The sequence below is a fragment of the Phaenicophaeus curvirostris genome, chromosome 1, assembly GCF_032191515.1.
Source record: "Phaenicophaeus curvirostris isolate KB17595 chromosome 1, BPBGC_Pcur_1.0, whole genome shotgun sequence".
Lineage (NCBI taxonomy): Eukaryota > Metazoa > Chordata > Aves > Cuculiformes > Cuculidae > Phaenicophaeus > Phaenicophaeus curvirostris.
Genome location: NC_091392.1, coordinates 83,952,900 through 83,968,489, shown reverse-complemented (window position 1 = coordinate 83,968,489; position 15,590 = coordinate 83,952,900). Strand labels below are relative to the sequence as shown.

At 46.3% G+C, this 15,590-nt stretch overlaps 2 protein-coding genes across 2 annotated transcripts in view; one reads left to right on the top strand and one right to left on the bottom strand.

The window, feature by feature from the left end:
• Positions 1-1,273, bottom strand: part of KPNA1 (karyopherin subunit alpha 1) — a 77,957-nt gene extending 76,684 nt beyond the window's left edge. Inside the window, exon 1 of the mRNA XM_069866344.1 lies at positions 1,266-1,273. The gene's annotated coding sequence lies outside the window, so the exon portion shown is untranslated. The remainder of the gene's footprint in view (positions 1-1,265) is intronic.
• Positions 1,274-3,759: 2,486 nt separating this feature from the next.
• TAPBPL (TAP binding protein like) lies at positions 3,760-11,302 on the top strand. The gene is made up of 7 exons (XM_069866229.1): positions 3,760-3,898; positions 4,184-4,432; positions 5,730-5,999; positions 6,431-6,772; positions 6,960-7,283; positions 7,985-8,074; positions 8,312-11,302. The coding sequence occupies exons 1-7, from the start codon at positions 3,847-3,849 to the stop codon at positions 8,329-8,331; spliced, it is 1,347 nt and encodes a 448-aa protein (XP_069722330.1). The 5' UTR covers positions 3,760-3,846; the 3' UTR covers positions 8,332-11,302.
• Positions 11,303-15,590: the final 4,288 nt, after the last annotated feature.

Sequence of the window (15,590 nt, the reverse complement as noted above, 5' to 3'; positions counted from 1 at the left end):
AGCCACTTTCTCCTTTCTGCTTCACTTATTTACTTGCGTGAAAAACTTTCTCTGCTTTTCAAAGTCTATTTTCTGAATGGACGTTACATCATACCTACAAACATTTGAAGAAGAGTTTTCTTTGCTGATCTCTCTCCTCAATCTCTTCAGCTACTTTTAATAACCTCACGGTTATTCATCCAGGTAGCTACAAAGCAGGTTTTGCTTCTTCACTTGGAGTGCAAGTTCCACAGCCACTGTGCATCTCAGAAACTCTGGGCATCTTTCACATCCTTACCAGCCTTCAGTTTCCTTACCACTATAGTCCACGTTAACGAGTCTTCTTAATTCCTTGAGTTTTAATTTCTTTTGAAACAAAACCTGCACGTAGAGTATAGACCTATTCTTATTTAGCTTCCTACTTATTTTATATGTAAGGAAATTATGACCACATGCTCCAAATTTATTTTTGATGACCACCTGCTCCATGACTTTATTGCTATTTACAGCTAACGAATCTGTTATAGGTTCAGTGATGGTTTTGAGAAGGAATTTGTCATTTGTCATATTGAGAATTATAGGCCTAAGGCTCATTATGATCATGAGAGATTATTCTCTGGTCCATAACTCTGAAGTTACTTTCCCCATGGTAGCACAGTTCTTACTGTGATTTACCTCTTCTAATATTAGCTGTCTCCCTATGTATCTAGTCATGAACTTGAGCGGTTTACAGCTGACTTGGAGCTGCACCAGAGAAAAGTTTCCTTTAACTTTCTGAGTTTCATTTAAATAATGCATAACATCATTCACTTGATGCTAATGCACTGTTTTTATCTTCCTTTCTTGCAGTCCTGAACAGCAGAACATTTTAATACCAGGGAGGACTGCTATTCTACTATATTTCTGTCACTTGCATGACATCTGCTTTACACCCCATGTTAGTTGCCCATATTTCTTCCCTACCAATATCTGGAAGGTTGTTACAAAGATAAAGGAGCCAAAGTCTTCTCAATAGTAGCAGGTGATGCAACAAGTTGAAGCTAGGGAGGGTCAAGTTAAATTTCTGGAATTATTTTTTTTTAATCAGAAAGGTAATGCAACACTGGAAGAGGTACCCAGAAACATGGCAGTATCTGCACCCTTGGAGGGTTTCCAGACTTGGTTGGGCAAATTCAAGGTGACCTGATTGAGCCAGAGGTTGGATCAGAGACCTCCAGAGGTCTCCTCCCACCATCACTTCTCTGATTCCACAGCATCACCTGAGATTCCCTGTAGTGCGTAGGCATCTACCTCCCTGCCCTCACCCATTTCCCTTAGCCCTTTGGCTACCCATACTACCCGCTACTGCTTCTCTCATCACAATCAGTATATTCCTTCCCCTTGTTGTATAGGCTGCTGCCCATCAATATGTCCCTATCTCTTATCATATTGTTATTTGACTGATTTTCGTCTCCCTGCGTACAAAACAGATACACAGACCTCTCCCAGCAGGTACAGCATCACTGAATGGCTCTCCTGAACACGATACCTACACAGCAAAGTTGTATTTACTAGATAGCTTAGAAAGTTACACAAAGTTTTACCAGAGCTGTTTGATTTAGGCAGGCTGATCCAGCGTGCAGTGGATTGCAGCTCTGGAGAATGGAAAAGTCCCAGATTTAGCAGACATCTGGAAGGATTTGATTCAAGAGAATAGCTTACTGCTCTGTAAAACAGAGGCTCTAGAGCAGGGCACTGGCACAGGCTGCCCAGGGATGTGGTTGAGTCACCATCCCTGGAGGTGTTTAAAAGATGGGTGGATGAGGTGCTGAGGGGCATGGTTTAGTGATTGATAGGAATGGTTGGACTCGATGACTCTGTGGGTTTTTTCCAACCTAGTGATTCTGTGTCAAAACCAAGTCTATCACAGCTGCTATGTCTGAATGTCTCTGCAGGCAACGGCCCACAACTAGTTTCACAGCCACAGCACAGGCTGCAGACCTCCCCCAGCTCCTCTGCGTAAGCGGCTAATGGGAAAATCTGCTGAAATGCAGTTTTGGCTGCACTGGAGTGGGCAGAGAAACAAATCAGAGAAAGGAGCCTTGTCTTAGCAGACACCACGGCTGCATTTGCCTGGAGTGAAAGAGTTGCACAGATGCTTGTGCCCTGCTTCATTGGCCGACGGGAAAATTTGGGTGCCCTCTGAGAGCACAGATAATGCCAGATAATAACATGCAGGGCCTGGGGGGAGAGATGAATGCATCTCTGATCGAAGTGGGGGTGTAGGGACTCACAGGGTGTGCTGGTAGGTGTGTGACATTCATAGAATCATAGAATCACCAGGTTGGAAGAGACCCACTGGATCACCGAGTCCAACCATTCCTATCAAAAACTAAACCATGGCCCTTAGCACCTCATCTGCCCCCCCCCACACCAAACACCTCCAGGGAAGGTGACTCAACCACCTCCCTGGGCAGCCTCTGCCAGTGCCCAATGACCCTTTCCGTGAAAAATTTCTTCCTAATGTTCAGCCTAAACCTCCCCTGGCAGAGCTTGAGGCCATTCCCTCTTGTCCTGTCCCCTATCACATTGGAGAAGAGGCCAGCACCCTCCTCTCTACAACCTCCTTTCAGGTAGTTATAGAGAGCAATGAGGTCTCCCCTCAGCCTCCTCTTCTCCAGGCTAAACAACACCAGCTCTCTCAGCCGTTCCTCATAAGGCCTGTTCTCCAGCCCCTTCACCAGCTTTGTTGCTCTTCTCTGGACTCGCTCCAGAGCCTCAACATCCTTCTTGTGGTGAGGGGCCCAGAACTGAACACAGGATTCGAGGAGCGGTCTCACCAGTGCCGAGTACAGAGGGAGAATAACCTCCCTGGACCTGCTGGTCACACAGTTTCTGATACAAGCCAAGATGCCATTGGCCTACTTGGCCACCTGGTGAGGCAGTGAGAGAGCTAGTCAGAGAGCCTGGCCACATCTGAAAGCTCAGGGCTCCTCTGCATATAACTTCAGGAGGAAGAATTAACGTTCTTTGTAAGGCTTTTCCAAGAAGGACTGAAGTGGTGAGAGAGGATGCAAGTCTGTATGAAGAACCCGTATCTGGCCAGCACAAGGTGCTTCTTGGGCTGGGTGTCAGGAAGTCGTCCTGCAAGAGCTGAGGCTGGGGGTTATCATGGTATCCATGATTATCGCAGGCTATAAGGACAAGCTGTGTTACTGCAGGGTTGGCAAGACTGTGAAGAGAGGGGCAAACCAGCAGAGAAGCAACTGTTGTCTCTCCGTGTGTCTGAAAGATGGGGGGGGTGAGGGTAAAGGCAGTATTTAAAATATCATCAGAGCTCATCCAATTCCTTTCTCATGGCTTAATTTCTTCCTGTGATGTTCCTTTCCAAAGCTGGGGCTAACTTGGTGGCTGGTGGTGGCACCACACGCCAGCTGGCCGGCTGCAGTCCCAGAGCAAACCAGCTTCTACACAGTTAAAGAAGGATCCGTGGGGCAGGGGGAGGAACAAACCAGCTTCAGTCTCTGAAGATAAAGCTGTCGAAAGAAGGAAAGCAAGCAGGCAGAGATGGGACTGCTTTCAGAGGCTGCTCAGCCAGTCTGGAGGGGATGAGTTTGCCCACAAAAAGGCTGATACAACATTGCCGTTAGGAAGGACCCAGCAAATGTGGTTCAGACACAGGTATTGCGATGTTCCTCAATCCCAGCCAATCGCGTTCCACTTCCCTACTGCCTCCAGTTTCCTGTGTGCAGTTAAACAAGACGAAACCGTTTAAGGCTTGGTTTTGGTTTCTCCTTCTGCTTCGCCAGAGTGAAAGTGAAACGAAGCACAGCCTGCAGCCGGCACGGGGGCTGCGTTCGGGGATTTCAGGGCTTGGGGGGCTGGAGGATGGCCGGGAGGCTGGAGATGCTGTGCAGGGCTCTGCTGCTCCTGGCTGCAGGTGAGAGATGGGGTCGGGGCTCCAGCTGCGCTCCCGCCTCCCCACCCCTTCGCTGAAGGTTTCTCAGTTAAACTAGGGCCTTCCTGAAGGGCAGTGCTGTTGCCAGAGGACAGCTGCGCGGGGCCGGAGGGGTCTGACGCCAGCAAGGCTGGGAGAACAACCCCAAAGGGGCAGTCAGCCCCCAGCTGGCCCCATTACCTATCCCCCATCCCAGAGGAACCCACACCTTCTTCTTCGTTTATAGTGGGGTTCACACATTCAACTGGTTCTTTTCTCTCCCTAAAGGACCGGCAAAAGCTCCTACACCAGCGCCTCTGTTTCGCAGAGCGGATATCGCCCTGGGCTGCTCCTACTTGGAAGAAGGTGCAAAAGCCGTGCCGCGTGCCTTTGGGAGCTCATCCTCTGGGCCTTCTGCTACCCTTGTGCTGAGGAACATCAGCTTCAGAGATGGTCAGAACTTAGATGAAATAACTGAGTATAAAGTCCCACAGAAAAATCCTGCTTCCTCTTCTCCCATTGTCTTTGAAGCCTCAGGTGAGTGGGAGAGCTGGGGTGGGAGGGCTGCCACTGGGGTTTTGGCCACTTACATGCACTGGGCCTCTACAAGATCTTTATTTAACTAAGTTTACACAACTTCTGAATGGCCAGTAAGGTTTTGTGCACAATTTCCTGAACGGAGCAACTGGAACATCAAGAAAGGAGCTTTGTGGAAGATGTTAGCACACCCTGTTGAGGCACCTCTCTCCTGCTGGGGTATCTTAGATTGCCTGTCTCTGAGGAAATACTTTGTCAGAAACAGCCCTGTAATTATTCCACTACACAGTATTATCGCTCCTGTAAAGCCCATTCACGTCTTTAGCCATGGGGGTGTTTTTTGCTAGCAGGAAGCATGGTGGCAGGTGGGCAGGAAGCAGAGTCATCCTGCTCGGAAAGCCAGCTGTATGTAGCTTGGCTCTCCCTACCTCCTTTTTGGGTGCCAGCCTGCAGTCCAGCCTCTGTATCCCTTGCTTCAGGGGTAACTTTGCAAACACAGTCAAGGAAAGGGCTGAGCCTGTACTTCACTGTGGTCTTGTTCGCTGCCTACCGTGCTTAGCTGTGAGCACCTGCTTCTGTACAAGCTTATTCAAGGCTCTGAGATATTTTCAGTGAGGAAGGTGAAGGCCTGGCAGGATCCATTGGCCTGGGTCCAAGCTCTCCTGCGAATGGTTTGGATGGACTGGGCATTAGTGAGTTCAAGCACACTACAGCCAGGCTACTGTCAGGCAATGCAGACATGGAATTAATTTCCAGTGACGTCCATGGAAAGCATATAGGTCACTAGCATGCTTACACCTATGCTTAAGCCCATGCTGTGATCAAAGGCACAGATATGGTGTGTCTCTACATCCAGCCACTCCTGTCTTCCTGCCACCCTTTCTTTCCTAACCTGGGATGCTTCGGTGTTCCCTTTGTTTCTGGTTTCAGACCTAAAAGGAATAAACATTGCACATCTTTACTGGGCATTTCACATACATGGCTTGCTTTCTTGAGCTAGCTAAATGGAATCTGTTCTGTTTGTTCTCCTTTCCTTTCCTGGGCTTCCTTTGCCCAGCTCGAACTCTGTGCAGCCTGGCAGGATAGAATAGAACCAACAGACTGAGGGATAGAAGACCGTCATGACAAACCTCTCATATTCTCTGCAGGCCTTTTTCTATTAAGCCTAGCTTGGTATTTCTGGGCTCTGACTGACTCCCCAGTGCATGATGCTTCTCCGAAATGTGCGTCTCATCACCTTGCACTTTCTTTCCTCTTTTGGACTCAGGCAGTTAAAATTTTTCCTCTATCCCCACAGCGCACTCTGTATCCATCCCACACGCGGAGTCCCTGCTGCATGCAGACTGTGATGAGGAGGTGAACTGCGAGATCTCCGTGTACAGCTTGCAGCAGGCTGGCAAGGGGCCCTGCCATGCCTCCTGGTTCACGGCCACCCTGCAGCTCTCCAGTGGGATCAGCATCACCCTGATGCTCAGAGGACCTCACTGCAGCAGCCAGGACGACATTGCAACACTGCACCCAAAGCTGAAGATTCCCATGAGCGAGGAGGGGACGTTTCTGACCACAGGTGACCAGGTGGCCCCAGGGTACTCCCCTAGCACTGAGGAACATGACAGGAGCTTGCCTCCTAGGAGTCCCCACCTCATACAGGGACCTGAAGGGCTGTCAGGTGCTGGTGCTTACGGAAAAAGGGATCATGCAGATTGCCCCCCACCATGCCTCCTCTCAGGGTTTCCCTTACCCCAGCCACTGAGGATGACCAGCATCTTCAAGACCATGACATGCACTTGGGGTCCACCTGTCCCCCTGCCCCACTAACGCCACTGGGCTGGCTTCCTTCATCTTCTCAGTCCACATGGCCCTGGGGCATCGAGCAGGGTGCCTGTGCCTCCTCCTGCTTCTCTGGGTGGGGAGTTCACTGCCAACCCTTCCCACCCAAGGGTACCTTCCTTAACCACATCTGCTCAACTCTCTGCTTGCCTGTGTTTCTGTTTCTAGTTGAATTTCAGTTGTCATCACACAGCACTTCCTTGCGCACACATCTTGGCAGCACAGTCACCCTTGACTGCCACTTTGAGTTGGCTCCCAGCTCTTCACTGTCCTCCCTGGAGTGGAGGAGGCAGCACCAAGGCAGCAGCCATAGCCTCTTCCAGTACCAGGAGGGGAGCTCAGGCCCAGAAGTACAGCCAAAAGTCCATGTGGATGTAGCTGAACTGCTGGGGAGTGGAGACGCATCACTTAGCCTGCAAGACGTGAGCGTGGAAGATGAAGGGACGTACATCTGCCTGGTGTCCACCCCGCTGCACCAGACCCAGCTCCTCATCCAGCTGCATGTGGCAGGTGAGGAAAGGAAATGCCTGGGGACAACAGGAGTACCGCGTCCCCAGGCACTGAAACTTTCCTCTACACCCATATCCCATCACTTCCCAATATTCATAGTCACAGAGAGCTTGTCTTCTCTCCCTGTGGACAGGGACTTTTTTCTACTCTGCTAATAATAAGTCAATTCCTTGTTTATCTCCTCCAGAGCCTCCAAGAGTTCATGTCACTCCGGCAGTGGTGTCATTTGAGGGGCACATGATGGCAACTCTGACCTGCGTCATTGCTGGCTATTATCCCCTGGATGTCTCAGTAAGCTGGACACAGAAGACTCCTGAAGATGACACGGAAATCCCTCTCTCAAACATACAGTTCTCCAGCCACCAGCGAAGCCAAGATGGCACATACAGCATCACCTCCTACCTGAGCATCAGCTCAGCCACAGCGCAGGCACCAGCCATCTACAGCTGTCATGTTTCACATGTGGCCCTGGCAGAGCCCATCTCTGTGAGTGCCCATCTTAAGGCACCAGGTAGGTGTCAGGGTCAGAGGGACAATTTCTTCATCCTACCCAGACCTCCTTCCACCTCACCTACCCACCACGTAGATCAAAACCTCTAAGTTACACCATATCTGCCTGTTTCTCCATACTTTCCTTCTGATGTCCTTTCATACCCACCCTCTCTATCCTCCTCTTCCCGATCCCTTTCACTTCCTCAGCTTTTATTTCAATCCTTTAAGCTTTTGGAGAAGAATTATCTCATTTGCTTCAGAGAAAAATATTTTATGACCAAAAGTGGAACAACAGAGCAAAAGTTCGTAGCACGTGGGCTGGACGCCACTGGACAGGCACAAGAAAATATCCATGTCCTAAGGAGTTAGACTCCTAGCTGGACTTGATGTTCAACTGGAGACCAATGCTGCTTAAGAACTATAGCAAAAAATCCTTCCCCCCATTGGAGCTGTTAAAACTCTTATTCTCCATGCTGATGGGAGATTTCTCCTGTATCTCCTCCTGATCCAGCAGGGAATACTGCACTTTAACAAGTTAAAACAGTTCAGTCCTGCCAGTGTAACTGGCCCTGGGACTGTGTGGTTTTAGCTTGTATGTGTCGTGTCACATCTGTGTACCTGACACTGTCAGTTGCTGGGAAAGCTTGTTTAACTGTGACTTGCTGGCTGTTCAGCTGCTTCAGCCAGCCTGTCGCCACTGATTCTCTTTTTCCTCTGCAGAGCAAATGGAATCGGAAGGATTGGTGGGGGGTTTCATTGCTACCATCATTTTCATCGTTGTCCTTTTCATTGTGCTCAGGAGAAAAGCAGGTAGGTGTTTGAAATGCTGAGCCACTTCCATACTGGGTGAGATACAGCAAGGAGCACCTTCCTCTCCCCTGCAGCCCTGCTTGGGAGAGATGGAGGTCAGGGTATCCCAGAATCCTGGAGGGAGAGGTGGGGAGTGGATGAACTGGAGACTAATTTCTGGAAAGCAGCATAAGGTGGTGTTTTGAACCACTTTGGTCTTCCTTCATCTTACTTCTTTTTTTTTTTTTTTTCCTCCAGCTAAACCAAAGTCTGAGTAGCTTCTAAGGACTTCAGAATAGAGGAAACCCTTGTGTCAACCACCCACCTTTGTCTCCAGTCCCTTGACACATCCTGCTCCAGAGATCCAGCCCTGTCCATATATTAACAGAACTATTGGTCAACACAGGAGGGGTAGAGTTGCCCTTGTGAGAGAAGCTGAGTGACTGTTCAGAGGTGGACTCACAGGAAAATGTGTCTTCTTCTTGGGAGGGCAACACTGACACCCTCAGCTGTTCGCTGGGATGATGGGTTACAGGTGACATGCATATATTTTTGGAAATGCCTCTTCTCCAGCTTCAAGGAAAATTAAATTCTATATAGATGAGTGTTTGCTTGACTGTAAATAAATGTGTGTAAAGATACACATCAGTATGTGTACATGCTGTAAGCAAGTATACAATAGTTAAATGTGTGTAGGTGTGAATTTGTAGATATATATAGGTACATTTGGTTAATGCCTATGAGGCAGGTGTTTCAGTAAGACATTTACATGTATGTTTAATTGTAAAGTTGGGCAAATATGTAGGCAAAATTGGTACTTCAAAATGGTAAATCCTCAAACAGAGGTAGTTATGGGTTAAACATCACTAATCGAGCAGCTGGAGAAATACGACTCTCCAGAGGAAAGCTACAATAAAATTTTTAATAGAAATTTCACTGCTAGAAGTTTACAAGATTGAGAACATCTGTCGTTCTGTTGTGAAAAAGATAGACGTGATGAAACACACTTCTTGCCTAACAGGGGATTCAAAGGTAACACACATCTTGTACATAACCAACAGGGGGAAAAAAAAAAAACCAGAAGGAAGGTGTGGATGGAAAGGAGGTATATGGCACCCAGTAACAGTGAGAATTTATGAAGCATAGAAGGTGATAAGGAGTGTTCAAAATAATCTGGAAAAACTGGATTGCTGAAAGTGCTAACAGCACTTGGAAGGAGTTTTTTCCAAAATACACTGAAAACCAAGAAATACTAGCAACAGCCTAGGCTCCTCCTGAATGGACTTAGGTAGAACTGTTGAGAGAGAAGATTTTTGATGGAGGTTCTTTGATACAGAGAAGCTAGTTTGTATACAGAAAGAAAAATAGCAGTGTATTCATAGCATGTGAGGTGGTAAACAACTGCCTAATCTATTTGCAAACTAAGGAAGGTTTTAACAGCATCTGTTCAACATAAGGATTTTCAGATCAGTAGCCAAGAAAATTTGCATCTCGGAATCAAAAAAGATTTGACTGAGGAGGCACCTGGTCTAATGGAGGAAACTGTTTAAAATCTTGGCATACTAGAGAAATAGCAAGGTCTTGGAAGAGTGTGTTGTGTCAGTATTCACATAGAGAAAGCGAGATGGCACCAACATTAGATGGTTCCATAGTAATAATCATAGATAAGAGAGTGTGAAGTTATTACGAGTTGGCTAACAAAGGCTTCGACAAGGGAAAAACATGAATGATTTATTATGTTTTAAAAAAAAAGTTTTAAGAAGGAAAAAAGAATTCATTCTCTGATGAAATTAAATGTTTGGTTGATAAAAGCACTGGTGCAGATTTAATTAACCAAGAAATTTGTAAAAAAATAATAGAATCATAGAATGTCCTGAATTGTAAGGGACCCACAAGGATCATTGAGTTCAACTCCTGTCCCTGCACAGGACAGCCCCAACATTCACACCATGTGGCTGAGGACGTTGTCCAAATGTTTGTTGATTATTGTCAGGCTTGTCACCATGACTGCTTCCCCAGAGAGCTGTTCCAGTGCTCCATCACCCTCTGAGTGAAGAACCTTTTTCCTAATATCCAACCTAAACCTCTGCTGACAGGTCTTCCTGCAATTCCCTTGGGTCCTGTCATTGGTCATCAGAGAGAAGAGAACAGTGCCTGCAAATGGCAAAAGTTAATTGTTGAAAAAAGAAGCAGCAATCACTGTGTGTTCCTCTCTGCAAGAGCTGTGTTGTTTAATATTTGCATCAGGGATCATAAAAATACTGATGATAAAATCTGAAAACGGCAAGATCAGTAACTAACATGGAGGAGTCCTTCAGATCAACACAAGCCAGCTGAACATACTCAAGATAAGATGCTCAGTAATGCCAGTGGAGTCTCCCTGGGATCTGGACCACCATGCTGTCCCTGTTGATCCACAAATTCCTATCAGTTGCCTGACCTGTGGGGGCATATAAGAGTGACAATGGGCAGAATGTAACTGCTGGCGGAAGCAGTTTTTGCCTGTATCATTTCCTCTTCGGTTTTGATGCGTTACAAATAAATAAGTATTTTTAGTGCCAACAGCTGTCTTCTGGCTGTGCTCCTTGCACGCCGCTCTGTGGCATCAAGCCTGCTGTGTAGCTTCATGGCTATGAACAAGCAGCCTGAACAGAGGGAGAAACCACCTGAGACTCAGGAAGGCGAGCTCCAAGGGATCTTTGGTGTCAATACTGGTCCCCTCACTACCAAAAGCTGCTGCTCTGGAGCAAGACTCGCAGAAGCTTTTTGTACTGCCTGCTGTATCCAAAGATACTCGGCAGGTGTGTAATAGCTGGCTCCTGTGCAGCTGGGGGGAAGGACAAGCTTCTGAGAGCAGGAACCTCATTGGCAACCACTAGAAGAGTCATTGTCACCTGTGACTGACAATGCCAAGTCGGAAGCCCAGCAAAGCCTGAAGCTGCAATGCCCGCCAGCAGTGCAGATGCCCACACGTTTTTTTTAATGCATTGAAAGCTTGGAGGTTATCCAGAGCAAAATAACAGAATGAATTAGGAAGGTCAGAAAACGCCTTACAAGTGGCATTTTGAGACATTACTCTGGTCTTACTAAACCAGAATCTCTCAGTTACACTACAGAAAATCCAGAGCACTGGTAGCACTGTAACCTGGAGAGAAAGGCACACTGAGAATTGACAGCTGCAGGTTATATTTAGGCATGTTCAGGGTAGAATAGGAACTTAGTATAGTCAAAAATGAGGATGGTTATCCTAGCTATCTCTCAATGGAAACCACAGACTATCTTTCAAGGTCTTCAAATAAAGGCCACGATAGTTTTTTTTGAAATGTCGTTTAATAATAATTTTTTTTAAAGTTAATGGCAGCTGTTAAAAGAGACATTAGGTGAAATTCCAAGGCCTGTGTTACACATAAAGTGAGAGCTGGTGGTTTGTCTGCTTCTTTGTCCTATAAACCAACATAAAGAAAAGTAAAAAATAAGGGAGAGGTGCAAGGACCATGTTAGGAGGGGCTGTGTTCCTTGTAAGGAGAAATCATAGAATCATAGAATAGTTCAGGTTGGAAGGGACCTTAAAGATCATCCAGTTACACCCCCTGCCATGAGCAGGGACACCTCCCACTGGATCAGGCTGCCCAAGGCCCCATCCAACCTGGCCTTGAACACCTCCAGGGATGGGGCAGCCACAGCTTCCCTGGGCAACCTGTGCCAGGGCCTCGCTGCTCTCATTTTAAAGAAGTTCCTCCTTATGTCTAGTCTAAAACTGCCCCTCTTCATTCCCCTTTGTCCTATCACTACAAGCCTTTGTGAACAGTCCCTCCCCAGCTTTCCTGTAGCCCTTTCACGTACTGGAAGGTCCCTGGAAGGTCTCCTCAGAGCCTTCTCTTCTCCAGGCCCTCCTCCGGACCTGTTCCAACATGGCACTTGATTTTATCCAACTACCTGCTTTATGATGCTCCCCACTACAGCTGTTATGGGGAGTCCACAATTACTGTGTCCCTGGAGGTCTCAAGCTGAATCTAAATCACAAAAATAAGTTAAGCATATAACCTAAAGCAGAAGAAAAGAAATACTTACTGATAAACAAAGTGATGTTGTGTATAACAACAATGTTCATATTTTAAATAGAAAACACTTATTACTGAAAATAGCACTAAGAGACTGAAGGTTCATCAAACATAAACTTGATTGCATTATAAAGCCATGTATAAATAATATTATAGGTTCTGTGCCTCTGTGAGAGAACCACGCTGCCTTCCAAGGTCAAATGTGCCATGGCCACGTGCCACATGGCATCAATGCCTGGCCACGTGAATTGAGAAGCAGGAATCTGGTTATCATCTGATTAGCTGCTAGTCAGACCAAGCCATTTTAAGGCATACTGTGCCTCCACAAATAAATATTAAATGTAGGTGTTTTAAACAAGGATAATTATTTGATATAAGACATTAAATTTGATATGGACTTTGTCAACCTGCAAAGCATACGATTAAGTTATTTTAACTTGAATCAACACATGATTACTTAGGGGCTGTGGTTGCTTTGTATTGTGAATATGAGCAAGCCAAAAATTCTAATGTGGTATTGAAAGAGCAGTCGTTACAAACAAAACCAAGCTCAAGATTTGCCCTTCAGAACATCTGCCACAGTCCTGATAAGTTTCAAGAAAGATCTAATCTTAGTTTTTATTCTTTTCCCAGTTATTCCTTGAAGCTGTTTGACCTGACTTATTGTCTTTCTACATGCAACATGCCGAAGTTTATATTCTTCTGTACTTTTCCCATTTGTAGACAACTTCAGCTTCTTTTCATAGATGCTTTTGGTGCCTTTTCTTGCCTCTCTAAACAATGGTTTTGTTATCTCCCACAAAAGGGGTTTATCTCATTTTTCATGATCATGCCCAGTTAGTAAGGATGGCAAAGGGTGACAGAGAGTGAATGTAGGTGATGAAGAAGAAAATACAAAAAGGGTGATACTTTAGGACGGACAAAAGAAAACAGTTGTGGTTGGTGTTAGTACAGGCCATCAATGCTGGGCAACAGGTTAAAATGACAAAGGCTGCAAGAAGAGAAGTGGCTGTAAAACAGCAAGAGATAAGAGCAGGATGTTAACAGCAGTGAAGACATCGGGGTGCGGGGGGGGAAACAGGATTATGACCCTGAGCCTTGGGATGTCACATTGAGAGGGGCAGAGGAGAGAAGTGAAAGGGAACAGCAACACTGCCCCAGCAGGTACGGCTGATGCAGTGATGTAGTGTTTCAAGAGGTGGCAGAAGAGGTTAGGGATTACAGTGAAAAATAGTGGCACAGGATTGTGTGGTACAGTAACACTCACATGCGGTAGGTAAAAGCAATTGACTGTCAGTGAAGCAGGGCAGCACTGGACAAAGCTGGTGGACAGCCGAGGAGAGGTCCAGATAGGTTGGGCCAACAATGATAAGGGCTGTAAAGAAAGGGAAAATGACTGCAAAGGCAGGAGAGGCTATACATTGTTGTTTGAAAGAGTTTGTGGATAAGTTAAACCACCTGCGCTGTGAATGGTCTGGCATGAGTCATCCTCTGGGAGATACCACAGAATCATAGAATCACTAGGTTGGAAGAGACCCACCGGATCATTGAGTCCAACCATTCCTATCAAACATTAAACCATGCCCCTCAGTACCTCGTCCACCCGTGCCTTAAACACCTCCAGGGAAGGTGAATCAACCACCTCCCTGGGCAGCCTGTTCCAGTGCCCAGTGACCCTTTCCGTGAAAAAAATTTTCCTAATGTCCAGCCTAAACCTCCCCTGGCGGAGCTTGAGGCCATTCCCTCTTGTCCTGTCCCCTGTCACTTGGGAGAAGAGGCCAGCACCCTCCTCTCCACAACCTCCTTTCAGGTAGTTGTGTAAAGCAATAAGGTCTCCCCTCAACCTCCTCTTCTCAAGCCTAAAAAACCCCCAGCTTGGAACTTGCCAGCACATATTTCAGTGTCACAAGGCCTTCCCACCACAACCAGGTGCAGTTTCATGGGGAAGAAGGTAATGATTTTCTTCTTTTTCTGACTTCATTCACTGCTGTTCTTTACATTAAGCTCCTTCTTCCCCTTTTTTCAACAGTATTTTTTATTATTTTGTTTTCCTCTTTTTCAAATACTTCTGAAACCATGGGTTTGATTAGTATTGATTTATTTAGGAATTGCCGGTTTTCTCTTCTTTTACACTTTCTTTATATATCCAAATTATACTCGCGCACCTGCCCTCCTGCAAAATACCATCAACATCTTATTAAGTCCTTAACAGGAATCAATTGCCTCAGCTGATAAATATACTCAGCTTCATACCAGGAGGTATGCTGCAAATATTTTGCGATCCTTTACTGGCGGGTGATTTGGAAGGCAAAAAGCCCTAGAGTCTGTGAAGTGGACCATTTTTCAAGCTACAGGGGAAGATTCTTTCTCTCTCAAAAGAAACAACTCCAAGAAGCAAAATCCACTGTCACCCCAACTCTGTGTGTCTGTGTCTTACTGAGGACAAGCCCTTCCTGATCCCAAAATTTGCCCAGAAATATGAACTTCTTCGTATGTGAGACATAACTGAAATAGTTTCAATCTTGATATGACAGAATGGGACAGTGACTATAATGAAGAAATCTCATTCTTCTCAATATCACTAAAAGTAGTCATGTGAATTAACTAAGATTCATGTTTTACTGGCCATTTTATGCTTAAAAGAAAGGATGAAAAGCAAAAAAAAAACCCCCAAACCTCCCCAAAATTATCAAGCTACATTTTGAAAAAAATATAGGTTATTTGCCTCATGAACCATTCCAGAGTTTCACGTCACTGCTAGCCTGAGATCTTCTGAGGGTTCATAGAGCCTGGGAGGACATAAAAATTCTCAGGCTGATAAATCTGTTGAACATGTCTGAACAATTAAAAAGGAGAAAGGAAAGAGGAGTGATGCCTTTGCTCTGCCTGTTGAGAAGGGTGTGGTGGGAAGCGCTCCCTCAAGCCATTTGGCTATGACATCCAGCCTTACCCATTAAAATTTGGGATTTATGGGTTAACTTCTCTTCTTAAGCACTTAATTCCATGTGGAGTCCCTTTCTGAGAGCACAACTTCTCTTTTATATTCCAGAAGAGGAGGGGATCACTATCACCACTGGAGCACACCCGAGAAGCAGAAGTAACATGAAACCAATGAGGTGGGAGTGACTGAGGGGGGCATGGGAAGAATTACACAAGGCAGTGTCAAAACTGGAGGTAAATATCAGCTAGGTTGTCCTAATGTCAGCTCTAGCAACGCTCAAGATGGGCAGCAGCAAGCACTTGTCTCTGTCAAGCAAATGCTTGCTGTGCTGGGTGCTGCAATGGGCTCAGACGGTGACCAGACTCGATCTCTGTTGGCCCAGGAGCAGCAGGTGTCAGAAGAAAAACTGGTCTAAAGTGGCTGCAACTGCCTCAAATCTCCAGAAACAGGCAGGAGAGATCACAAAAAGGGGTGGGTACCCAGGCCTGCGGAGTCAGGTGGTTGTGATAATAGTTATATTGTTAGGGCTGGAATG

Coding starts and splice junctions, on each gene's coding strand:
- TAPBPL (XM_069866229.1), top strand. CDS start 3,847: ATGGCCGGGAGGCTGGAGATGCTGTGCAGGGCTCTGCTGCTCCTGGCT. Junction 6,773..6,959: donor CATCCAGCTGCATGTGGCAG/GTGAGGAAAGGA, acceptor TATCTCCTCCAG/AGCCTCCAAGAGTTCATGTC. Junction 7,284..7,984: donor TGCCCATCTTAAGGCACCAG/GTAGGTGTCAGG, acceptor TTTCCTCTGCAG/AGCAAATGGAATCGGAAGGA.